Raw genomic sequence first — 24,922 nt, forward strand, 5'->3', positions numbered from 1 at the left:
AGTGATGGAGAAGGGAAATAGGTAAATATGGAAATGTATAGATCAGAGCATGTTTGGGGCACTAAACTGAGAACTCGGGACAAATCCGGCTCGCACCCAATTCGGCTACACTTGGCGACATCGTACCTACTGCGTGGTGATTCTTCTAAGTGGCATGTCTAGATGATTTATGGATTGGATAAGGTTGATGACTCTTACCTTTTAGGCTTAATTATTTGAATCTGTATGGCTAAGTCGGATGGTAGAGTGTAAGAATCGGGTCGGATGGTAGAGTGTAAGAATCGGCATTCTCTCGTTGCGATCTCCACCTCGGATTTGGCTCCGTAATAAAAAAAAACTCTTCTCTGAGGACCTTGATTTACTTCGTCCTAGGAGAGACGACACCTACAGTGAGGGCTGAAGGGCCTGGTGACGAGATGGAAGATCGCGCCCGGCAGGCCGAGACGTGGAATGGACGCCGTTTTGTACTTGAGGTAGCAGAGTCGAAGGAGACCGCAGGGTGCCAGGAAGGGGATAGAAGAGGACCAAAAGCAGAGTCGACCACAAGAGGCCCAAAAACGGAGTCCACCAAGTTTCGCCAATAATAGGTCCTGTCCTTGGAAGAGACGTACAAGGGGACTGCAGCAGAAATCAGACCGTCAAGGCGCGGGTGAGTTAAAGCGTGAGTCGAAGGGTGAGAAGAGGTGAGAAGAGGGTGAGTCGCGAGCAGGTCGTCTTAGAAGCGGCACGATCGGGGTGAGCACCCACGTGAGCTCCGACATTTCTAACAGCAGATTTCACTCTGCTTGACCCGCCAAGAATCTCGGGCTGGGTATTACTCCGAGTGCTTAGTCTGTGACGCCGCTCACTTCAACTTCAGTGTGCTCTCACCCATTTCTCATGGGTAAATTTGGGGAGCTTTTCTTCCACGCACACTGGACCAATGGAGGTCAGCCACGAGTGTCTACATAAGTGATGGCCTGCCACTGCGCATTACTATGTATACGCATCGATGAAAACCAAAGTTCATGCAGCTTTGCTGATTGTGTGGAGTGCTGCAGCACGATGATCCTCGGCCCTTCGTTGGGCAGCAAGTGTCCGCCGACGGTCGCTAGGAGCCAGTCCTCAGCATCGTGGCTGTTGATACACATCGTTCCCTGGGTTTCAGCTTTTTCTGACTCAAAATTGTATCTCGGGCTGTGTTCACAGGCTCTTAAGATAGCTGTATGTTGTCCTTGAGTCGCTTTCCGCTTGTTTCTGTACAATTATTGTAACACTACCCTGCTTTTTTTTTTGAGTACCCTGTACAACTACTTGGAAAAGCTGATCCTCGCAGCTACGCCTGCGATCACCCTGACGCACAATGTCGACAACCGCATATCAGACCAGCGCAAAGCCTCGGGATCGCCGTGGCAGCCGTGGCGAGTCATCAGAGAGACCGACTCGAAGTAGAGCCTCAAGTACTGCTTCTACAAAGTTATCCAAGACCCTGTCGAGAACTCTAGATGAAATCTCAATACCGAGAAACAGCCGACCGGCTTCACCAGCAGTCTACCTGTATCGGCAGAGGACTGTCGACCCGAGGACGTCGGACCCGACAGTGGCGCCCTCATGGCAGTCTACAAACTCGCTGAAGTCCGATAGGCACATTCAACCCTCGCTCCAAGCTGGCCCAAGCTCAAGGCCAATCTCACCGACCAAGCCCAGAGCATACACTGTCCACGATGTGCACCAATTCGAGGTGCCTGAGCGAGGCCGACGGTCGCCCTCCCCTTTGAAGCTCTGGAAGCATATCACCACGGACGCTACAAATAAGACAACTGAAGCTCCGGCAGTACTGCCTTTGCAGTCTCCCCAATCTTCCCATGGGCTTGGATGGAAGACTCTTTCGTCAAGATCCCTCGCTTCCATGCAGCCTACCGTTGCCGAAGAATCGGAAGAGTCCCCCGTGACTCAGGCTGTGCCGCCGTCCCCGAAGCAGTCTATCTCCACGCTTGTACCTACAACCATGGCGACACTCTCACCTAGAATGTCCGGTTCTTTTTCACATCAAGATGATATCGCTCCTTCTCCTGGAACCTCGAAGTCGTCTCTTCTAGATGTCGCACATGCGCCGGGGCTAACGACATCAATATCATCCCTACAGGAGCCGCTAGCAGGGGCGATTCTAGAAGGTCCGGCACCTCCCGTACCACAAGAAGCCATGACTGCACACTCCGGGATGCCAGGATCATTTGTACACGATGGCGCAGCGGTTCCAGTCGCCCAAATACCACGATCTTCCTTATATGAGCCTTTAGTGGCACCTACTCCTCAGGGGCCAGTGGCATTCATGCAACCTAGGTTCGACCAGCACCTCGCGGACTCAGTGGAAGCGAGTGTTCGCGTGACTCCGAGTCCTGCTCCGGTAGCAGACGCGATGGTGCATCAAGGTTTCATACCCCCGGCTCACTCACCGCTGGCATCGCCTCCTCTGTCGCCCTATATCAATCAGCAAATGAGTAGTCCGCCACCGCAACCACTTCACTACGCACAACCTTACCCGTATCACCATCCGCAGCCCTTCATGGCTAACTTCCCGCCGGCCTTCTATCCTACACCATTCACATCTCCGACTGCGTCTTTTCCTTACTCCGGAGAGATCCCGCGAGCTGGCTCTGCGGGAGCCGAAGACGAGCGGGCCAGACTCCTGGAAAAAGTATCCAGTGTACTACCTGACATTGACCGCTTGCTGCGTGTCTACCAGGAGAGTCAAGGGCTTTTGTCAGAGAGAGAAAACATCGTCAAACAGGTTGAAGCACAACACCTCGAAGAGACCGCGAAGCTAAGGATGGAACTGAGCGCGTGCAAAGAAGAATATGAGAAGATTATTGGTGAGCAAGCGGGTGAGAATCTGAGATTGAAGGGTGAGATTGCCGAGCAAAGGGAGAAGATAGGGCTACTGCAGGACGAGAATCATGCAGTGACGGACGCCCACGAAGGGCTCACCGAGTTGAGAGTTGATTGTGAAGAGTTGACCGAGCAGGTCAATTCCTATCGATCTATCAATGGAAAATTGGTGGAGGAAAAGAAGCGGCGGGACGATGAACTCCAGCGATTGCAAAAGCAGCTCGAGGAGGAACAAAATCGAAATGAACACCACCAAGCTGAGAAGAAGAAGTTAGAGGAAGAACTTCAGACTGTGAAAGATCAGCTTCATGATGAACAAACGCGGCATGATCTCGTGCAGGGCGAGTTACGGCAAGCCCACGACATGGAGATGGCAAGGAGGGAAGAAGAACACGTCAAGTCAATACACGAACACAAAGTCAGTTTGTCAAAAATCCAGCTTGATTTGGCAGGAATGATCACCAAGCATACGCAGCAGAAAAGAGAGCTAGACCTTGCAAGAGCCACCATCGCAGAACAGGATCAATCTCTGGCTGAAAAGGCTAAAGAACTCGCTGATACCCGCCGTCTACATCAGGCGCAGCTAGAGAATAGTCGAAGGGATAGCGAAGAAGCAGCCCAGCGACATAGGCAGGAGATTGCCAGGTTGTCGGACAAACTATCCCACTCCACTGCAAAGCATGAGGAGGAGATCAGTAAGTTACGAAATGCGAGCAAGAACGACCTCGAACAGGTACGAAAACTCGCCGCAGGACGCTTGCTGGAAACCACGAAAAAGCACGACCAACGCGAAGCAGAAATTTGCGAGGAATTGGCAGGCATGCGTGCTCAGGTTGCACGGCTGGAGGGCGACTTTCAGGCGAAGTGCATGGAGCTAGCAACTGCGCGGAAGGACCACGAGAGACTGCAAGGCAACTACAAGCTGACTGACAAGCATCATGCCCAGCTGGCTGAAACGATGCTTAACCTCAGAAACAAGCAAGCCGAATGGCAACGTGAAAGTGAGCGGATGGATCAAATTCTGCAGAATCTGAGACAAATTGCTCCCAGCAATAGCAACAGTGACGAGTTCTTGTGAGTTTGATACGGGTCCTTTCCGCGAAGAGCCTTCTGATGCTTGTACAGGTCTATACCGGGCACGTATCGTTGACAGCTGGACTCTACCTTGATCCTCTTCGATACGCTGGCATCAACCGTAGAAGAGACCTCGTAGAGACACTTCCGGCGTCAGCCAGACCACGACCTGGTAGAGAAAGCCACGCTGCATTCATTCGGACCTCTGCCATCGCAGGCGCCCATACGCCACGCAAGAAGTGCGAGGTATCTTCTTGCGGCACCAGATCTTTAGAGCATTGTGTCGACGAATTTCCTGGCCAGCCCTTTTCACGCCCGAAAACGCTCACTACGACGAAGACGGAGCACGCATTGAACATGGCTTCGTCGACAGGTGCAGAGAAGGGCCCCAGTCCGGCGGATGTCCTGCTTGAGTGCGAGCCTTATGTTGTGAAGAAGGAATTTGGCTCTGTTGTAAATGTCGAGCACTTTTCAGCTGTGGGAACCCCGGCACGGTTATCACCGTCTATCATAAGGGACTACGCTCTGCCAGGACTCCTCAGTAGCCTTGGCAGGACGACGAGAGCTGCTAAAGAAGTACAAGCTTTACTGGTGAATCAGATACTACGTAGAGGGATGTAGAGTTGTAGTTTGTTGGAGGATAATTGTCAGAGCACCGTCGGTCCCAGCGTTTTGACAGCGACCAAAATCACCTGGCACAGAAACGGCATCTACTGTGTACGACGTACCGAGATGCCGTGAATCGGCGGTGTCGGGAGTTTATTACCGCTACTGCTATTCGTCCTCCGTATACTTGTGTACCGCACGGCCAGGGAAGGGGTGGTAGTCTGCCACGAGTCTGCCCTGAGCTAGATAGTGGTCGGGGGACGTGACGGTCTTTGCTCAGTGATTCGGTTCGTGTGTTCGTAAGGCTGATTCGGGGGAGGGGGCGGTGCGCGTGCCGGACCCCTACCTCTTATGGGGCCTATGCGTTGCGGTTACATCATTTCCTTTGACTGTTTACTTCCGAGGACGAGCACCCGCAGGCCTAAATACCAGGTAGTCAAACGTAAACATGCTGAGCGCATAGTGAGTCCACTCCCAGGAGCAACACCAGTAACATTGGAGTCGGGAACTCACAAGACTGTATATCGGGAACGGCAGCTGGAAAAAAGCCAGGGTGGCTCTGTGTCTTATCGGGCTTTTCACAGGTGTCTTTGTTCACCGGTTTGAGGAACAGCTGTGGCTTGTCAAGCCTTTGAGTGGATTGATATCGTGGATCCTGCAAAGCACCCTGCTCGATTTGGGGGGCCACACAGGCCGCCGGCGAATCAGTCCCGGGCGCCTGGAGGCTCTAATGCGGGAGCTGAAGTTAAACCACCCAACGGCCAAAGAGCCTTCGGTGCGGCTGTGCTGGGTCCCTTGGGCTCCCTGGTTCCTGCACCACTGACTGCCTCCACCCGTGGAGCTGTGCACGGCTAGCTGCAACTGACTTCCGACTCGTGCTCCGCGCGCGACAAGAGACTCCTCCACCAACACCACCACCTTCATCACCTTCCTCTCCCTCGGCCATTTTCACGACCTGTGCCCTGACCTTGCATCCCTTACTCTTCCCGGTCGCGCGTTCGAGCAAACACCGTCCCTTGCAGCTTCGCCGGCTGACCTCCGATAGCTACAGCATTTGGCCTGTCTCGGGCAGAAAGCGCAGCCGTTCTTCCTCTCGGCCATGTTGTGAACTGTCCATCTCGACAGACTTTGGAATCTGCCCCTCGAATCTGCCATTGAGCAGCGCCATACAACCTTCTCAGCCCCGGCGCTACTGTTTAAATCCTCTTGTAGCCTCCGATACTAAGGCGCCATTCAACCGACCAGTCACAGTTGCGCAGTGCCTATACCATTGACATCAGAAGACACAACGAGCTGTCTCGCATATCCTTCGCTTCCTTCTGCAGCATTTCTTGCTTCTCTCTAGCGTCGTAACATCTTGACGACTTTCATTCTATTCATATCCTCCGGTAGCCTTGGTCCGTTCAACAAGGCAAATACTCAATCCAAATTACTCGAAAGGTCGACCATCAGGCGCAGTCTGCAGCGAGTCATACCCACTTACACAAGGACTATCCGATCTCGAAATCTTTGATGTTGGCGTGACCCGTGCTCCGCTGTGTGACAAGAGATCTTTCGGCTACACCCTGATACACTTCACAGCCTCGGAGGGGGCGCTTCATGCGCCTGCCATGCCTCTGGCGTCTTGATCGCCTGGCCACTATCACGTCTTCTGCATTTGGTCGAGCATAACAGCGGAACCCATTTCTTCTGCTACCGCGCTTCCATTTTCACCGGAAGATGTCGCACTCTTACCCAGGTCCCCATGTCGCTCAACGACCGACACAGCAATCTCCAACTCTCAGGTCGAGGTACGACCCATTGCGACAACCACCGTCCCAGCACCCCAACGTCCTCAAACCCTCTATGTCCAGGACGCTGCCATACAATGCGACAATAACGTCGAATCCTTCTCAAGCAACCCAGCAGACGGAAGAGGAACCCGATTTCTGGCTGGGCAACCCCAGGTACAATACCCCGGCAGTCGCGAGCCCTGGGTCTATGCACCCGACAACCGACATTTACGGCGTCGACGAAGACACTTCGCACCACGATTCCTCCTTTGACGATCTTCTGACGACAGAAGCTTCATCCGAAAACCCTTTGAGCGAGCACACCACTCCACAAGAGCTTATCTGGGAGCAACAATTCATCTCGCACGATTCATCGCAGCCTCACATAGTCGATTCGTATGACTCACATGAGTTTGACGCCGCGCAAGCAACCACAGCGAGTTCAGAGCTGCAGCGTATCTTTCAGCATAGTGAAGAGACGCTGCCGAAATTTATTTCGGGGCAGGAGTTATTGAGCTCGAAGAGTTCGATGGCCGGGTCTCCACTGTCGCAACCGACGCACAGTCACAACGTTCATCTCAATGAGCCCCATGCAATGGATATGCCGTCGGCCCACCACAGAAGGACTGTCTCCCAAAACCTCAAAGTGGACACTACTCCAAACCAGACTCCATCTCCTGGTTACAAGGTAGGCGCATGGCAGCAGGCGCCGAATATCCGGGCACGCAGTCCTGTTGTCACGATCTCCGATTATGAAACCTCCTACCTCAAGTCCCCAACGACTGTGACCCATATCCCGACTTCTGCTAAGCGAAGTCGTCGACGCGACTCCTCCGATGATGGTGATGAAGATGAAGACGGGTCAGGAGTCCTTGCACCTAGAAATGTCGATGGCATTACGTCCTATCTGATGCCGCCAGATGCAAGCAGCGCTGACAATTTACGCACCGGGTCGTCACCCCGTGTTGGGGTGGAACCAAATTCCAGAGATAATGAAGTGGTCGACTCATTTAAAGACATTGCAGACAAGCGCCAGCTTGAGGAGAGGAATGATCACGTCGAAGAATGGCTTGCAACAAGCGATGCTGGCAGTGAGCCAGGAGACCAAGGCCCTTCGGACACATCACGCAGGACGCCTCAAGCGTCACGACGGCGCGCGCACACTGCTGGTACGCATGTTGATGCACTTGGCCCTGTTTACTCGGACGCCCATATCCCCGGTCCCGGAGCACTTGTCGACGTGGAGACCGATGATGAATACTTTGACGACTCCGAAATCGAAATGCACACCGAGCTGGTAGTGCAGGACTATCACGAGTCTGGCTCGCCACAGATCTCACCACGCGCTCTTGACAGCCGTGAAGAACCCGACGAGACTCCGTTTCCAGCTTTGGAACTCGATGCGCAACTTGACCCAGAGGAACCACATCCTAATCAGTTCATCAGACGAGGCCCATGGCAAGACCCTGATTCGGGCCCTTATGATACTACGAAGCAACAGCCAAACACATCCAACGCGGCTGCCTACAAGTTCAACCAAGAGGCTGCAAAGTGGGAAACTTCTTCGAGAGCTGCAACCTGGGGAACACGGCGTCGACTTAGTGAGAGCGAGGTCAACTCCATCGTCGATGGCAGCCAAGTTCGACACCTCTCCTTATCAAAGCGAGGTCGTGAACGAACCAGCAGTATTTTAAGCAAGGCACGGGGCATTTTCCCCCGACGAAGTAGCAGCAACATCAAAGAGGAGCCGTCAGTAGATCGAACGGAGCCTGTTGTGACAGGACATGCGCATCGCAGCTCAGTGGGAAGCATTAAACCTGCTCAAAGAGCGCCGAGCTGGGGAAAACCCAAGTCACCATCGATAAGCACCGGCGGCGCCTTTCTCGCGATGACGGGCCAGCTGGCGGCAGTCGGACGTGGTAACTCAGTAGCTCATGAAGTCGATACTGCAAAGTCTTCACGACCACTACAAGCACTGAAGAAGCAGAGGAGCAAGAGCGACGTGGGCAAGAATGCGAAGAGCCCGGGCGGACTGGCGGATTTGTTAACGCGGCACGGCGGGCCACCTGTTCCCACGCTTGCATCGCCTATGCATGAGCGTGAACCTATCCTCGCTGCTCAAATCATTGACAACGAGGAAGCTCCTGCGGATGAGGACGAGGATGAAGCAGACGAATTAGCGATCAAAATGAATCTCGCGATCCGGGCTGAGAATATCCTCCCGACCATCGAAGGCTTCCGAGATCATGCACGCAAACTCAATCCCAGGCTTGCGCCGTATCTACTTGACCGCGTGGCACAAGAGCAGATTCGACGCTACAAGAAGCTAGTTGAAACCAAGATCAGGCATACCCGCTCGGTACAAGTGGCCAAGAAGTGCTCCTCGGGCAAGTTCTGCTTTGACCTGGGTGGTGAGGCGAGGTTGCTGGCGCCTCGTGTCAGTTCTAAAGATCCGGACACGACATTGACACAATTCCAAGTCAGTAATCCGGCGGATGAAGAAGTGGATGATGCTGGATTCACTGACGGTATCGTTACCCCGGCTTTGTTTCCCACCGGCATACCGCTGCCCCCAGTCCAACGGCTCCCCGCAGAGTTTGAGTGTAATATCTGCTTCAAGGTGAAGAAGTTCCAAAAGCCGTCAGACTGGACTAAGCATGTTCACGAGGACATCCAGCCATTCTCCTGCACCTTCCCCAACTGCTCGGAGTCCAAGTCGTTCAAGCGGAAGGCAGACTGGGTCCGACATGAAAACGAGCGCCATCGACATCTGGAGTGGTGGAAGTGCTCTGTCCAAGAGTGTAATCACATCTGTTACCGCAAAGACAACTTCGTCCAGCACTTGGTGAGGGAGCACAAGATGACAGAACCCAAGATGAAGCGTGGTTCTGGCAGCAGCAAAAATAAGCCGGTCAACAACGGCTTTGCAGAAGACAGCGAGGTGTGGCGGTTAGTTGAAGACTGCCGCTTCGAGACAGAGAAGAAGCCTCATGACGAGCCCTGTCCCTTCTGCGGGAATATCTGTTCTACGTTCAAAAAGCTTGCCGTGCACATGGGCAAGCACATGGAACAGATCGCAATGCCGGTGTTGCAGTTGGTGGACATGAGGCAAGTTTCGCCTGACACCATTATCAGCCCAATTGAGCAGCCACACGTGGTGCCTCCTGCTTTTGCGGCCAACCCTGGTTCGGTGAACACTGCCGATCCCAGCAATCTGTCGCCCTATCCAACGAGCGCCAACTCGGCCTACCAGCCGTCATCAGCCGGGCAGTCACCTTCGTCAATGCATGGTCGCCTTCACAATGGAGGCTATTATTTCGATCAGCCATACTACAGCCCGCATGCGATGACCCCGGCAACGCAAGGACCGATGATGGGCAATGGCTTTGGTGGCAACGCCAACTATATCCATCAGTCTTCCCCCTTCATACCATCTCCGCAGGCGGGCCCACATCACGACCACAACCTGTCGCTTCATGCGGCGATGGTGACGCCACGATCTCAACCAACGACTCAAAGACACGAAAGCTCGTTCTATAAGCCGGCTGGAGGGACATATCCAAAAGCGGCAATGCAACAGACATATCCCAGTACACATTCTCACTCGCACTCGATGCCGATGTACAGTACGGGCCAGTACGGTCAGTCTATGCTACAAAGTCATGTTCACGCAGCGAACTCGGGCGGGATGAACGTGAATGTTCAGACAGGACTGGGGTTGCAAACGCCCCTGACCCAGCATCCACAGCAGCAATACATGTACGAGGCTCAAGGCAGTGGGCTTACCGAGGTAAAGATGCACTTCGCATAATAGATTGCTTACATGTGTCGATTGACCCTGGGAAGGTTTTCGAAGTGAGGCAAGAGGTATGGAAATGGGGCACACGGCTAGCAGGCTGGCTCTCCCGGGCATTTCACGGAGTATTGGGATTTTTTGGGCGGATGCTCATGAGCGTGATACGTGACATTCCACGATGTATTGAAGATACCCCTATGATGAACGATGCCCACATCAGAGTCTTCTCCGATCGAAATCGGGAAGCGACCGAGGGGATACGATAATGCGATGATGATGATGATGATGGCGTTTCAAAGCAATATTGCAAGTTGCAATGTTTCTCACAAGTTTGGAGCTTCTCGGGATGGAAGCGATGGCCCGATTGGTGCTGGTCCGCACCTTACGCGGCCAAGCTCAGCAGTTTTGACGAAAGACTGGGAGTTACAAAGTAGCGAAAGTAGCGAAAGTTCACTGCAGCCGTGGTTACCAAGCTCCTCAGGCCACAGCCACCACCAGATGCAGGGCACTGCGGATAGTGCAGCAGTTGTCAGTGTTGTAGCTGTTGATAGGGTGTGCCAATGTTGACCTCTCGCTTCTCGAGCAAAATCAAGAGCTGCGCAGCAGCAATCTGATGATGGCCCGAACTACTTGCTGTTCGCGGGGACGACGTCGCTGTCGACCTGGTACTGAGTATTGCGTATTGTAATAGAACACCATTCCAGGCAGAAAAGGCGGCGGCTAACCGCCAACGGCTAAGGCGAGGCATTCTTGCGCCCAATCGCGAATGCCCATTGGTGCGAACCACAGGCCGCGAGGCAGTTTCGGAGGTGACCTGTCAGACCGGTGTCCTGGGCAGTAGGTTTGTAGTGCCTCTGCCCCCGAAAGTGCCCCAAAATGTGGTTAGGGAACGCCCAACGGCCCCCAGAAGCCGACTGCCAACGCCAAAGCCCAAGCCAAAACACCCGCGCCAAAATCAACCGCCTGCACGCTTGCCGTCACCCTCCGTCATTGTTCGTGTATTGATCGAGTGTGCACCTCAGTCTTTCCAAGACGGTTGCCTTGTCACCGGTTTCGGTTCACTTTGGATTCACTCTTTCTACACACAGTGCCACTTTCCTCAATCCAACAATTACACTTTCAGCTGTTAGCCGTATTCTAGCACAGAATGACTCCTCCGCGACGTCTGCTATTTCCCGCGACAGCGGGAGCCAGGTTCCGTGGCCGTTCTGCCTCTTAAAGTCGACTTTGCATCCTGCCCTCGTTGCACCGCCCCCTCCATCAACCTCCGAGTCCACCAAACTCTCGATTGCACATCGGTTCTGTTCCTCGAATCACACTTTTGCGCGCGATCGTATCCTTCGTCTCGTGTATGATATAGCAGTCAACGCCCGTCCGCCTCAGTGGATGTCATCCGCCTCACTTGCTAAGCAGGCGAAAGAAGGCTGTACGGTACCCGGGCCGCCACCAATCGATTCTGATTGGTCGAGGCGCTCATTCCGTTATCACTAACTACAGTACTATGGGCGTCTTGCAAGTCTGATAGAAGCAAGGCTGTGTTCTCGAATACCTTGAAGGGGTTTTGACCCCGGCAAGAGTGTTGCTACCTTCCTCTGCGCGCCCCCTGAGCACACGCATCCGCCATTCGGGTTGGAGCCGGATCGCATCTTGACCAAAAGGTCAGTTAGAAACACTACGCTTGTGCCTCACTCTATACCTACGGCGATGGTCTCTTCTCCCTTTGTGATCTTCAACGCTAATGTGTTTTCAGCATAATACCTTCTTGAGCGGAGCTGGGTCATCATGGCCAATGAACCATCTCCTCAAACGGTCTCTCTCCACGTGAGGGTGACTGGTGCACATGTATTTTAACACTGCCACTTCCCCGCCATGATTTTACCGTCTCTAATCCCAATCCACCAGGTATCTATCCCTTCAGAAGAGGATGGCAGTGCATCTGGACCGGGATTCCATTCAGCCTTGTCATCAGACCCAGACTTGAGGGGCATCCAGGCTCATTTCCCAGGCATGACTCCCACCGTTGACCAAACTCCAAGGAGCTCCGTCTCTTCTCCCAACGATCATTTCCTGGACCTTGTTGCCTTCGAGAACTATTCCTTCGATCTCCCACAAGGCGATTCCCAATATACTCTTTCTTCTTCTGCTTCTGTTGTCAATCCTCGCTATCTGGACACGTCTGCTGTCGACAACGACGGTGTACCCAGTCACCGAACTGGTCCGGACCCCTGGACACACGTGGACGCCACGGTAGGGCCTAGTCCTGGATTGCCTGACACTATGAATTCAAATCAACTTGGGCTGCCTTCAGGACACCTGAGAACTCCATCGCATGCTCTTCGTCCGTCCTCTGCCAGTGGACAAATGACCTTTCAAGATTCGGCATACGCCACTGGATCCAGGAAAACTCAACACGCCAGTGAAGCTTGCTCCATGAGTGAACATGGCTCTGATATCATTGAACAACGGACTAGGACCTCCACGCCTACCCCCTATTCTGCTCCTGGGCCTGGCCCTACGTCGTCTCACTCATCCACAGCCACGCTCACTCCGTTCAACAACAGCCTTCAACCTTCGCAGCCCGGACAATCTCCGGCTCGCCGGTTACCAAGAAAACAGACAGAGCTCGAATGCCCCGACTGCGAGTTCACGGGGAAGACGCCGTCAGACCTGAAGTGAGTGCCGGCACGTTTAGAGGGCATGCCCCAAACTAATCTTGAAATAGAAAACATTCAGCCCGCCATAGACGCGAGTACAAGTGCACAGTTCGAACCTGTCCGCAGAGCGAGAAGGGTTTCGCCACGGTTAATGACCGGGACAGACACATGAAAGCGGTCCACAAGATCATCAACAGGCCCAGTAGATCGTACAGATGCTTTGGTGAGGGCTGCAGCAGGGGAGACAAAGACTGGCCTCGCCTCGACAACTTCAAACAACATCTCAAAAAAATGCATAAGGAGCAAAAGATGGAAGATCTGCTTCAGAAGTGAGCTTTCCCTTCCAAATATTTGATCTTTCCTGCTAAACAGTCTTCAAGGTCCAATGACTGGTGGGAACGGCAAGAAGCAGAGCGTCAAGCGGAGGCTGACGCAGCATCACATCCCAGGCCACACAATGCATTCGCCTCAAACTCTGCCATGTCTGTCTCGGAGCAATTTGAGGCATATCAGGGCAACTACTCGGACTCCAATCCATCGTACATGTCGCTGTCATCTGGAGGCAGCGATATGCTGCGCTCTGCCAGTCACGGCACGCCAGCTCAGTCAGCAGACCCTGCTTTGGTTCTGGATCCGCGTCTTAGGCGAACTCAGCAGTTCCAACGGCGAAGTCTTTCTGGCCCTTTGAGCACTGGTGACCCTCAAGGCTATTTGGCAGTCCCATCATTCAATACTAACCTCGCCCCGCCTCAATTTCACACGCAGAAGACTTCGAGGTCGCATGCGGACTATTCTGGGTATCAGGATGACTCGCAAGCCCCGACCGGTTTCGCAAACCCGACGGTCAACTACCACTTCACTTCTGCCCCGTCTTTAGACCCTTCCGCCTTTGCAGTGCGAGGGCGTTATTCCATCCCACGGGCTTTCGGGTATGAGCAACCTCGCAAGGTGAAGAAGGCACGCACAGTCGCTGGTCCCGACATCAGACTGAACCGAATGGCAGATTTTTTTGGTTCTCCCAAACAAGTCCAACCCGTCCCGATAGATGATTTTGGGGCGAGCCAAGATGCCGATCTGGGATATGTGGGAAGCAATCCAGCTGCTGACAACGTACCGGCACCCTCGCCCAAGCAAGCCAGCATCGCGCGAGCCTTGGAGGACTCGCCAAAGTCGAAGCTCCACAAACGCCTAGAGGATGACATCAATTCTTTTTTAGTCGAGCACAACGCCAAGGCAGGCAACCAACCGCTATCGGAAGAAGAGTTGTATAAGAGTTTTCGGCTTTCGCTCGGAAGCAGCGACACCTTGACCAGTTGCGATGCTTCACATGCCGGCCCGCTACCGGGACCTGCTGACGTCCAGACAGGTCCCGGGAAGTATTGCCCTGCATTGAAGGAGACTTACTTCGTTTGTTCCATCTGCAAGAAGCCCAAGAAGAGACAAAGTGATCTCAACAAGCACATGCATCGCCATTCGAAGCCCTACGGGTGCGTGTTCGACGGGTGCGATAAGACCTTTGGCAGTAAGAATGACTGGAAGAGGCATGAACAATCACAACACGAGCAGCAGGAGTGCTGGCGTTGCCATCTGTGCTTTGAAATCTTCTTTCATGACCAAAGCTACTACATTCAGCACATGACCAACGTCCACTCCACTCAACGACCTGAGGAGAGTGCCAGACAATATCGCATCGCTCGGAATCACCAGGGACGATTCTGGTGCGGATTCTGCTGTCAGATCATTACACACCAGAAGACGGATGTTGAAGCCATCAACCTTAGGTTCCAGCACATTGCCGAACATTTCACCAAGGGCAACAAGTCTAGCAAGGACTGGGTGGAATTGGGCAGCAAGGGAAAGACGAAGCAGCAAAATCGAGAACAACAAAGCCAAACGGCCACCGAAGGTGGAGAGGACGTTGTGGCCATGTCTCAAGATACTTCGATGAGCACGCCGACCCCAACCCCATCGCACAACGACTCCTGTCCGATGCAACGCGACGTGTCACACCAGTCCTCAGATTCTGAAGGACTCCCCGGCTCCACTTCAATGATGCAAGACCTGCCATTGATGATGGGACCTCAGGCTCATACGGGGTCACTGCAACGTCAAACCCACTCTGTTACTGAGGACGCTGGACCTCAACCACGACGAGCCGCCCAACAACGCCGCACAAAGTATGTCTTCTGCTGTCACTGCGGCGAAACGGCGAATTCTAGCCTCTCGGATTCGTGCATGCCTCCTTGCAACCATCGCTTCTGCCCTGCCTGCTCCCATGAGGAGTGGATGGACGATGAGGTATGATTGGTTCGCCTATACCACTGGATCTGTATTTTGCTCATGACGGGACTGCAGTTTCGAACTGTTGATTGAAAATGCTGCACTGGGACGAATATACCTTTCATGTTGGGAGCATGTGCTTCATGTTGTTTGACGAGCATATTGGGATTTGTTGTTCTGGCCCACGATGGAATGTCTTATGCTTATTTCATGAGAGTGATGGAGGTGGAGTGCACTCATGGCGTCAATGGTGTCGGACACTACATCTCCGTATCTGGGGTGATTTGGATTTCGTCGACAGTGTTTGCTCCGTTGGCGGTCCGTTCGGACGACATTCGAGCCGCGCAGCCTTGCTTTGCCGTTGGTTATTGGTGTTTGTGTTTGTGTCGGTGTCACCGTCAGTGTTTGTGGTCGGCGTCAGGGTCAGGGTCAGGGTCAGTGTCAGTGCCATTCCAGGTGGAGTAAAGGGCTACGAGTATGGGTCTAGGATGTCTGATGTCTGATGTCTGATGGTCCGTTTCATTTCTTTAGGCAGATACCCCAACGCAGCGCATCATTAGTGACGAGATATGCTTTCAATGGACTTTCTGTTCGAAGGATCGTCTTCGACGACTACGCGTCATATTGTGACAAGATATGTTTTCCATAGACTCGTGTGCAGATAATCGTCTTGACGACTACGAGTTATATTATTTTAGTATAACATCTGGATCTGCAGAGGTACTCGGACGGGTCCAGTGGATTTCCTGGATCCCGGATTGCCTCGACCGGGGGGTACAGGGTACTCGCCCGACAGTTCTATATCAAGAACTGGCACCCTGAAATTTTGATATCAAGAACCCTGACATTTTGATATAAGGAACCTCGACATTTTGATATCAGGAACTCTGACTTTTTTATATCACGAACAATGACATTTTGATATCATGAACCATGCATGACATTCTTGCTCACGCGCCATATACTGTATGTAATCAGCCCCACCAGCAACGATCGACGGCGTGAGCCACTTCGTTAGAGACCCATCCCACACGGTCTTCTGCTTAGAGCCCCATCCACGCCGTCTTCTGGATACACTCGATCCCCGGCTTCCGCTTGCTCTGCCTGATCAGGCCCAAGTACCTGAGCTCGGCCAACGCGCGGTAAAACAGCGCGAGGACTTGTCTCTCGCTTTGAGCCCCGTCTTCTTCATGGTCCTCTCCCTCTCCCTCTTCTTCGCCGCCGTCGCCACTTTCTTCCTCCCCACGGCGCCGCACGCCGGGCGAAACCGTGTCGCGGAACGCATCCCATAGATCCCGCACGTTGATCACCACGCCCGCTTCGTTCAGCATGTGGACCAGAACACTCGTGGGCGGGAGGGTCGCTCTCGTTGCGGTGGTCATGTCGTCACCCGCTGCACCGCAGCACGAACAGCCCAGGTAGTCTGCCGGGCGGGTCAGCGCGCGCTCGATGGCATGGCGGGGACGGGGGTGGATGATTTGCGAGAGCGGCATTCTGTGGGTCATGGTGAATGCTTCGGCGAGGAATTGCCGGAAGGGGCTGATCCCCGATTGGAGCGGTGATGATGTGGGTGAGGACGAGGACGGGGAAATGGGTGTTCGGTGTTGGAGGTAGGCGCGCAGAAATGGAACAGCGGCTTGTTGGTCGACCTGGGTTCCGGTTTCTGAACAATAATTCTCGAGGTCGCTGAGGTGGTTTGTCTCTGTTTCTGTCTCGCTGTCGACGATCTCGCTCAGGGAGGTTGTCTGTCTTGCTCTCATCGTGTCTTCGATGGCTTTGAAGGTTTCGGACCTGGTTAGATCTGGTAGTGATGCCAGGAGGTCCGTTTCAGTCGCCCATGGCGTGTTCTTGACAGTGTGGATATGGAGCTTGGAGTGATATAAGTGTCTTAGAGTTCTGATGGCGCGGAGACACGAGTGCATGTAATCTTGGCCGGCTGGGATGGCGGCCTCTGCTTCCCTCCGGAGGCTCTCATCGGAGGTGAGTAGTTCGCGAGCGTTTTGTCTCTGAGTTCTGTCGCCTCTGGCCAGCGGCTCGCATAGATTCTTGAAGGCTGGAAGGCTGCGGATCGCGTTGCATATTGCCGGATCCCATTGAGTGTCTCCTTTGAATTGCACGTCCAAGGCGGATAGAGGGTTGGCAAAGAAGTGCGACATGTAGGCGTACTTCAACGCCCGGACCAGAGTGTCCGGGGTAGTGCTCTGGGCTTCTGCTAGTTCGGCTAAGCCATTGACGATAGACGGGCCTAGGAAAATTTGAGTCGCGCTGTCATGTTGGAGCGTCTCGTACATGTTGAACAGAGTGCTCTCTGATGCTCCTGAGGCGTTGGTTGCGACGAAGTGAGTGTCCAGCAGACTGATCGTTGCTCTTGAGAAACGAGACTCAAAGAGCCCGGTCGTGGTAGAAATGCCGACGAAAAGCATAAATGGGATCCTGTCGGACCACGAGTGGAAGGTCGATATAAGCTCGGACAGAACAGTCGTGTCAAACGTCTCTATGTCTGCGACAGAAATCAGGATCCGCTCTATCTTGTCTTGTTGTACGCAACGGTGGAGGAGTTCGAGATCGAAGTTCATCGGGATTAATGCCTTGTTCACTGCTAGGAAGTCGGCGTAAGCTTCCTCGCCCCGATGTCCGGCTATGGATGCCTTGATGATAGTCTTCAGGGCAGTCTGCAGATTTGAGCAATGCGTGGGTTGAAGCGACACCATGACATCGTTGTTATACGCGGTGTCTTGCATCCTTCTTTCCATGGCCTGTTGAAACTCATGCTGTGCTGTTGCAGATGCTACCAGTAAATGAGTGGGCAGACTTTCGTGTCCTGCTGTCTCCCCCAGACGGCCATGACTGAGTACATCATGAACAACTTGTTCGTCGACCGTGTGCCCCACCTTGTCGAGCTTCGCTTGTTGTGTGGCCCATGTTGACTCAAACAATGACTTGCGCAGCTTGACAGACTCTTGCGACTCTAGTCCTCCCAGGAGACGTGGCCAAGGGACATCTTCTTCGAGGTTCTTGGATGTTGCCTTGGCTAGCCTGCGCCTTTTCGGTGGTCGAGGATTGATGTCTCCATCTTCTTGTGCTGCAGGTTTGAAGATATAGCAGGCCTGAGATATTTTAGTCGAGGTCAGAGGCGAGGAGATCCAGGACTTACAGCATGAGCATTATCATCCATCCTAGGCTCGCTTGGCTGCGGTATCCTGCTGCTGCTGCTGCTGTCGCCGCCGCCGTCGTCGTGGTGTTTGCGGGAAACGCGCAAGGACGCATGGACGCGCGTGACGCGTCAAATTGCAAACGTGGGCGGGATTTCTGCTTTACCGTAATCTGAGCCGCGAACCGACTACGGTAGGGCATATTTCAAAATAACGTCGGAGCTGAGGAGCCTCAACGGGCCTCATGAGCCGCACGAAACTCTCGGCCTGCGATGTCGCTCAAGTCTCCGGAGAGACATGCAGACCCTCCGGCTTCCTTGTCCTCTAGAGAAGCATGTTCGAAGTCTGTACGGTGGCAATAGTGACGATCTGCTATCGTGCCCCTTGGCACAGATTGAAGACACCGGTGCTCGAGGGTATGCATTGAGATTGTCATGCACCCCACTCTTGAACGACGTGCACGACCAGACGGGACATTTTAATAAGCTTGACCGAGATCTCTCTCTTCTACTACCACGTCGTCATAGCACTATTGACGGGCTGCCAGTGGCCCAGGAAGCTCCCATTCAGAAGTTATGTTCCAAGGTAAAGAGTCTCCTGTCGAGACTGCCTGAGGTTCCTCAACGTAGCTTCTACCTGCCTCTCAACAGCCGATTCGCGCGGAAGGGAGGGTCAACACTTTGGGATGGCATCAAAGGTGGCAGCTGGGCCGCAAAATACATCCTGCCTGAGGCGCGCTCGCAACTGCAACAACAACCAGGAGAGGACTCGACTGCAATGCTTGATCTGATGAACCGAATGCGCGACCTCGCGTGGGACAACCTATATGTCACGAGATATATCGACACGAATTCCTTGACTCTGGCAACTGTACTCGCACGACAAGGCAACAAGCCAGATCTCGGCCTCGCACAAAGATCCTTGAACTACGTCAATTTACTCTCGGAGTTGTTCGATGAATTCGAGACCATGAGTAATGCTGTGTCTATGGGCATCGAAGCTCCCTTCGAAGATATGTCGGACCAAGGTCGAGCCTTAAAGGACGCATTATTTACCCAGGAGCATGACGACCATGTACAGGCCATGGCTATCATCAAGGTCTTCCTGTGGTCGGCTTGGCAGCGCTCACTGATGCTTCACTTCTACTACGTGATCGGAGTCCAGCTAGTTCATGGTTACTCTTCTACCTGGAACTCCCTACTGGCTGTGCGCGGTGTCTTTGAGTTGAACTCACTGTCCAGGGGGGATTCCCGGGAGAATTGTACCGAGTATATGTGCAATTGGGCTTTCGGGCTGTTGAAGACTAGTCGAACATCCGTGGGACTCGACTTCCGTCGGATGATCTCAAGATTTGACGCTCAATTCCACGACCGGTCTGCAAGGTGCATACGTGGTTCAGAGGACGCCTGTGCAGGAGGTCGTCCAGAGACGTGTCAGCGGTTCACCGCTGCAGAGACCGCAGCGCAATCGGCCCACGTCTTATCCTGTAGCAAGGACTGTGCAAAGATTGTCTGGGATGCTTCATCCTACCATGGTTCCTTGAAACCGGCTGCAATTGTGGCCACTGAAGAGTCGCGGCATCTGGAGTACTTGCCTGTCTCTTCGGAGACGCTTGCCATCTCCCACGTCTGGAGCCATGGTCAAGGCGGTCGGCCAGAATCTGGGATCAATGCCTGTCTTCATCAGCGATATTGCCGCCTGGCCAATAAATTCGGATGTGACACGTACTGGATCGATGTTGCCGCTATCCCGAGTGAAACGAAACTTCGACGGCAGGCTATCAATAGCATAAGCCACATTTTCGCGATCGCAAAGGTGACGGTGGTGATAGACATGGATGTCCAAACCGTTGACGTGGATCCCTCAGTACCAACCATTGACCAAATTGAGATGCTTGTATCGACTTTGCTGGTAAGTGACTGGACTGTCCGGGGCTGGACATTGTTGGAGGGTATCCGTGCCAGCCGTGCCATTTTCCTACTTTGCAGGCACGATCGCGTGGTCAATCTGCGACAAGCTCTGTTGACTTTACACGAACGAGGGTCTGTTGACATTGCGGCACTTCTGGGCAGCACGCAGCATTTAATCCCGCATGCAGATCCCTCGACTACCAAAAGCGTTGAGGAGGCAGGTTATCTTCTCAGCCAGCGTCACACTTCCTGGCCTGAGGATGTCATCATTTGCTGGAGCTTACTCATCAACAGGCCGGTGCAAACCAAAGCTGCTGACCTCTGGAGACAGCAGGTTCGAGTTAGGAGTGCGTTTCTCCTTTCTAGTGCACCTCGTGTCAGCGGAGTCAATGGCTTGGGATGGGCGCCCGACTCCCCATATATTCGTCCTATCCACCGTGCCGTTGATCTGCCCTGCGGCAGGAAACAGGAATATACGGTACGGTTTCCTTGCTATGACGGTGGAGGCAGTCTGTTCGCGCAAATCACAGATCGTGGGCTACGTGGCCGGTGGCGCATCATCAGAGTTGATAGCTCGTTCTTGGAGAACGTGCAAGAAATGTGCTGCCACTTGACACATTACGAGGACGAAGAGGTGACATTTGACGAATCTGAGCTCGTCTATGCTTATCCGGACGAAGCTCTTGCGTGTCACACTATGGAGGCGTTACTGAGTAGAGCGGCAGAGGTGAGACTCGTCCGAGCACTGGATGAAGATGGCATGTCTCCGTACGTTGGCAGCAGTCAGCGAGGTGAAGACTTTGGATCAGTTGCAGCTATCTGTGCTAGCTCTGACAAGGGGTCACAATGGGAATGGAAAGGGGTCTATGCCTGGCAAGAGAGTGAAAATTACCACGGTTGGGAAATCGATGAAATGCTCATTGTTTGAGAGAGTAGCTTCGCTACCGAGTGAGCCCAGAAGATGTAAGTGACCCTCCTCGATTTCATATCCGCCCAGTGCCGTGGGTGAACCGGCTACTGACAACGTGTCACAACCTCACAGCTCTTGATGGCGCCTTTTTCGCGACTCAAGGCTTCTGTGCCGTTCCACAGCCCATCTCTCCAATGGTTCATTGTGGGGTCTTCTTCTGGTTGAACACTGGTCGTTCCTTCGAAATGGACTGTACCATCTGACGCCAGGCTTCTGCATTCTGTCGCGAACAGGACAACCGACATCTGCTCCGTGACTGCAATGTTCTATCGTCCAGACGGACCTTGCAAGATGTCAGTGGATGGCGAGAAGGAAGCCAGTCCAGAGTCCGCCGCTCGTCGTGCTATCAGTGCAGCCCTGTACTCTCGATAGAAGCGTTCCCCTAAGATTCCCTCTTTCGTTCATGACTGCTCACCACCTGCCACGGTACCGTTCTCACTTTCCCCTTCAGCGGCAAGAATATTCTCCCGCCTCAGTTGATTTCGCTTCCCCAGGATACGTAGAGTCCGCTCGCGCTCAGCTTCGCTCATTTCAGCCCAGTTGTGAATACGGGAGAGCGTGCCGTCGGAGTTTATCACCATCGGTCCTAACGCGTCCAGCTTGACGGTTTGCGATGTCGAAGTGGATGCTGAGACATCGCTTGGTGGTGGCAGGGCGAGAGGTGTTGAATTTGACGGGACACTGTCTTCTGTGGAAGGGTTTTCTAACTGCTGTGGCTTCGTTGACGCCATGGGTCTTGGGGTAATTGCTTTATATTTCGATGGCTGTGAAATTAGCACGGGATCTTCAAAGTAAAAGCTGGCAATACTGCAATGTCAAGTTATACGCTTTCCTCGTTCATCTTCCCAGCGTAACATGATCCTCAGGTACTACTTGTAGTTATCGAAGCATGAGGAGAGCATTCTAGAAAATCGGCAGGTCGATGGCGCCAGAAGCTGCTGCGTCTCGGCTCATCGTCGGTTGAGGCTGAAGCGAAGTGTCTCGAAATATTCAGGCAACTTTCTGGCCGCTGCCCATCGATTGATAGTCTCGACATCCGCGATACACCAGCATCATTCCGGAACCGTCCATCTATGCGCAGTATCTGCCATCTCTCGCGAAGATGGCACCAGCAATTCTGCCTGTCTCCCAGTTTCACAGCGCATCAGCAATGCCTGCAACTTCTCCAACCGGTCCGTCAGTACCGACAGCCTCCTCGAGCCCGCCTTCAAAGCCGTAGGCCGGCGGTCCCCTCGCTAGGAAACCCAGATGTTCACGAGTACGAGCAACAGGGTGAGGATTCCTCGACCCGACGTCCAGTTCACAACCCTCTCGACCCCGAAGCGGCCGCCCTCAAGGCAGAGCTGGATCGGCTAGACCACGAATTGTCTGTCATGCGAGAGGGGCCTTTCGGACCAAACAGTGAATTCATCCGGTCTTTCCCTGCCGATGAAAGAGAAGAGCTGCTCAGAGCGCTGGAAGAAGAGGGTGTAATGCCGTCTGAGAGCGCAGATCTGATATCTGAGGAGGATCTGGAAGACCTGGCCAGGGAAGAAGAGGGAAAGAAGCAATCCACACAAGCCAAATCCTCGCTCAAAGTGACCTTGAGCATTCCTGTTCGGGACAAAATCTATGTCAAGCGATTTAACGCCGCGTTGGAGACGGCCCAACAGAAGGACGACGACAAGGAATACTTTGCGCTCTGGAAATGGTACCTGCGGTGCCAACAGCACGTCCCGAACTTCGCCCTGATTATCCCGGAGGACGTCTGGCATTTTTTGTGGAAATCCCAGAGCACGAGATTCTACAGACCAAAACACCTCGCAATGCTGGGAAAGGACATGATCAAGGCTGACGTATCGCTCGAGGACAGGGAATGGGTGGAATACATTGACGCTCTACAAGCTACCGGAGACATTGCTGCTGCTGCAGAGACATGGGAGGCACAGCGACCACGGCTAGGCACGAATCGCGAACTCGCTGAATTGTTCTGGGTCGCGGGTATCGGCCTCTACGTGCAGCTCGGCAAACCACAAAAGGCCCAACGTCTTGCCTTCGAATGCTACGAGCATACCACCATGATCAACCCCGAGATTCTAGTCATGGTCATCTCGGCGTGGGCAAAGAGTCAACACCCTCAAGCTGACGTCAAAACCTGGTATTGCTACCTCGAGCTTTGCCGAAAGCTCGAGGCTAACGAAGACGAGAAGACGAGACTGGACATCCTGGGCCGGGTCAGCAGTGTTCTTCTTGAGGCTGATCGTCCGGAACTTGCGCTTGCCGTCTTTAAGGACATGTTTCTGCTGACCGCCACCGCGCCACAAAACTCCTATATGATATTCAGAGATTTCGATAAAGCAGTCACGGATGTCCACCCCTTCAACGAGGACCTTGTCAGTCAGATAGGCCTTTCGGTACTGGCGAGCTTCCCGCGGAGGTTCGCGAACAAATTTTTCTTCACTGCTTGGATAAAGTGGCTGCTAGGCAAGGGTTTGACAGACGACGCGGCTCTCGTGGTCGAACTCATGTACGAGCGTGGCATCAAGCCCGATGCTGGTCCGTTGAACGGACTGATCGCGGCGTGGATACGACAAGGCTCGCCACGGGATCGTCAGAAGGCTGAAGAAACCGCTTGGGCGATGATCCAATCGCGAATTGACATGGTACAGAATCGGTTGTCGCTGGCAGGCCGCCCCGAGTCGGCTGATGTTGTGACCAAAAGGGACCCCGGGCATCGTCTGGTCTTCGGCAAGCGACGCGCACCCGCTGCCACGGTGGAGACGTTCTCGATCCTTTTGCAGCACTATACGCGTCGCTCAGACCTGGCAAACGCCAGCCACCTGACGGATGTGATGACCGGCTCGGCCAAGATCAAACCCAACTCGTTCATCATGAATCATTGGCTCTACGCCTCGCTTCGATCCGGGCAGATAGCAGATGTGTGGTCGAAATACTCTTCTTTAAAGTCATCCATTGTACCGGACGTTGAGACATTCGCGGCTCTCTGGGATACCGCGAAAACCTCCTACGCGGCCCCTCGCCGGCGTCAGGGCATATTTCCTGATGTGCGAACACTATTCGCCGAGATGCAAGAGTGGTTCGAGAAGCTGGAGGCGAAGAAGAGAGTCTCGGCGCAGGAGGATTTCTCGTCCGAGTTATATGAGCAAATCATCCGCTGTTTCTGCCTCTCCTCGGACCCGCTGGGCACACTCTGTGCTTTACATGGGCTCAACCAAACCTTCAATACCCTGCCTCATGAGGAAGTCAGCAGGTTGATCATCATGCAAGTGGCTCGCGCGTATGCCTCGGACTGGGCGCCCCCGTTACCCGGTGCCCGGGGTCTGCGCATGAAGAAGAACATGCAGTATCAAAGTGCAGTCAAGACTTTGACGGAGATCATGGTTGCCATCTCGGACAGGATGATCCAAGAAACAGACGTCGACCCCGAAGCCGTCGCAGAAGCGGAGAGCGAACAGGCCCGACAACTCAGGCTGAATGTCCTAACTGCATTCCTGGGTCTTATCATTGAGAAGAGGATGAAAGGAGTGGCGCCAGACGACGTACTCCAGAGAGTTAGTGGGGTTGCAGGCGACATGAAGACGACTGTCCCTGTCGATCTGCTAGGACAGCGAGGCTGGGGCGACGTCGAGATGTGATTGAGGCAAGACTTTACCAGGACGATTCAATGTGCCAATATTGCGTACTGTAACATAGTGTACTATGCATTCATACATCCGGCAAGTTACGAACGCGAAGTCTCTCCTCCGGTCATGTTGATCCTGCTGGTCAGAAAGATGGAATTCGAATAACTAATTGTTCCCGTCCAATGTTGACATTGATGCTAATGCTGATTCGAGTGCA

The 24,922-nt window shown here is 53.6% G+C and overlaps 7 protein-coding genes across 7 annotated transcripts; 5 read left to right on the forward strand and 2 right to left on the reverse strand.

Annotated features, from left to right (window-relative positions):
• Positions 1-2,182: 2,182 nt before the first annotated feature.
• On the forward strand, positions 2,183-3,946 carry A1O7_07493 (uncharacterized protein; the record flags this gene model as incomplete). The annotated part of the gene is made up of 1 exon (XM_007761492.1): positions 2,183-3,946. The coding sequence occupies one exon, from the start codon at positions 2,183-2,185 to the stop codon at positions 3,944-3,946; it is 1,764 nt and encodes a 587-aa protein (XP_007759682.1).
• A 2,447-nt stretch (positions 3,947-6,393) lies between these two features.
• On the forward strand, positions 6,394-10,131 carry A1O7_07494 (uncharacterized protein; the record flags this gene model as incomplete). Its single annotated transcript, XM_007761493.1, has 1 exon — positions 6,394-10,131. The coding sequence occupies one exon, from the start codon at positions 6,394-6,396 to the stop codon at positions 10,129-10,131; it is 3,738 nt and encodes a 1,245-aa protein (XP_007759683.1).
• A 2,930-nt stretch (positions 10,132-13,061) lies between these two features.
• A1O7_07495 (uncharacterized protein) lies at positions 13,062-15,074 on the forward strand (the record flags this gene model as incomplete). Its single annotated transcript, XM_007761494.1, has 2 exons — positions 13,062-13,099; positions 13,151-15,074. 2 exons carry the CDS (start codon positions 13,062-13,064, stop codon positions 15,072-15,074), a joined length of 1,962 nt encoding a protein of 653 aa, XP_007759684.1.
• Positions 15,075-16,093: 1,019 nt separating this feature from the next.
• On the reverse strand, positions 16,094-18,225 carry A1O7_07496 (uncharacterized protein; the record flags this gene model as incomplete). Its single annotated transcript, XM_007761495.1, has 2 exons — positions 16,094-18,157; positions 18,205-18,225. 2 exons carry the CDS (start codon positions 18,223-18,225, stop codon positions 16,094-16,096), a joined length of 2,085 nt encoding a protein of 694 aa, XP_007759685.1.
• A 274-nt stretch (positions 18,226-18,499) lies between these two features.
• On the forward strand, positions 18,500-21,040 carry A1O7_07497 (uncharacterized protein; the record flags this gene model as incomplete). Its single annotated transcript, XM_007761496.1, has 1 exon — positions 18,500-21,040. One exon carries the CDS (start codon positions 18,500-18,502, stop codon positions 21,038-21,040), a length of 2,541 nt encoding a protein of 846 aa, XP_007759686.1.
• A 443-nt stretch (positions 21,041-21,483) lies between these two features.
• Positions 21,484-21,813, reverse strand: A1O7_07498 (uncharacterized protein; the record flags this gene model as incomplete). The annotated part of the gene is made up of 1 exon (XM_007761497.1): positions 21,484-21,813. The coding sequence occupies one exon, from the start codon at positions 21,811-21,813 to the stop codon at positions 21,484-21,486; it is 330 nt and encodes a 109-aa protein (XP_007759687.1).
• A 342-nt stretch (positions 21,814-22,155) lies between these two features.
• Positions 22,156-24,717, forward strand: A1O7_07499 (uncharacterized protein; the record flags this gene model as incomplete). Its single annotated transcript, XM_007761498.1, has 1 exon — positions 22,156-24,717. The coding sequence occupies one exon, from the start codon at positions 22,156-22,158 to the stop codon at positions 24,715-24,717; it is 2,562 nt and encodes an 853-aa protein (XP_007759688.1).
• Positions 24,718-24,922: the final 205 nt, after the last annotated feature.

Source organism: Cladophialophora yegresii (assembly GCF_000585515.1).
Source record: "Cladophialophora yegresii CBS 114405 chromosome Unknown aczIN-supercont1.5, whole genome shotgun sequence".
In the NCBI taxonomy this organism is placed as follows: Eukaryota; Fungi; Ascomycota; class Eurotiomycetes; order Chaetothyriales; family Herpotrichiellaceae; genus Cladophialophora; species Cladophialophora yegresii.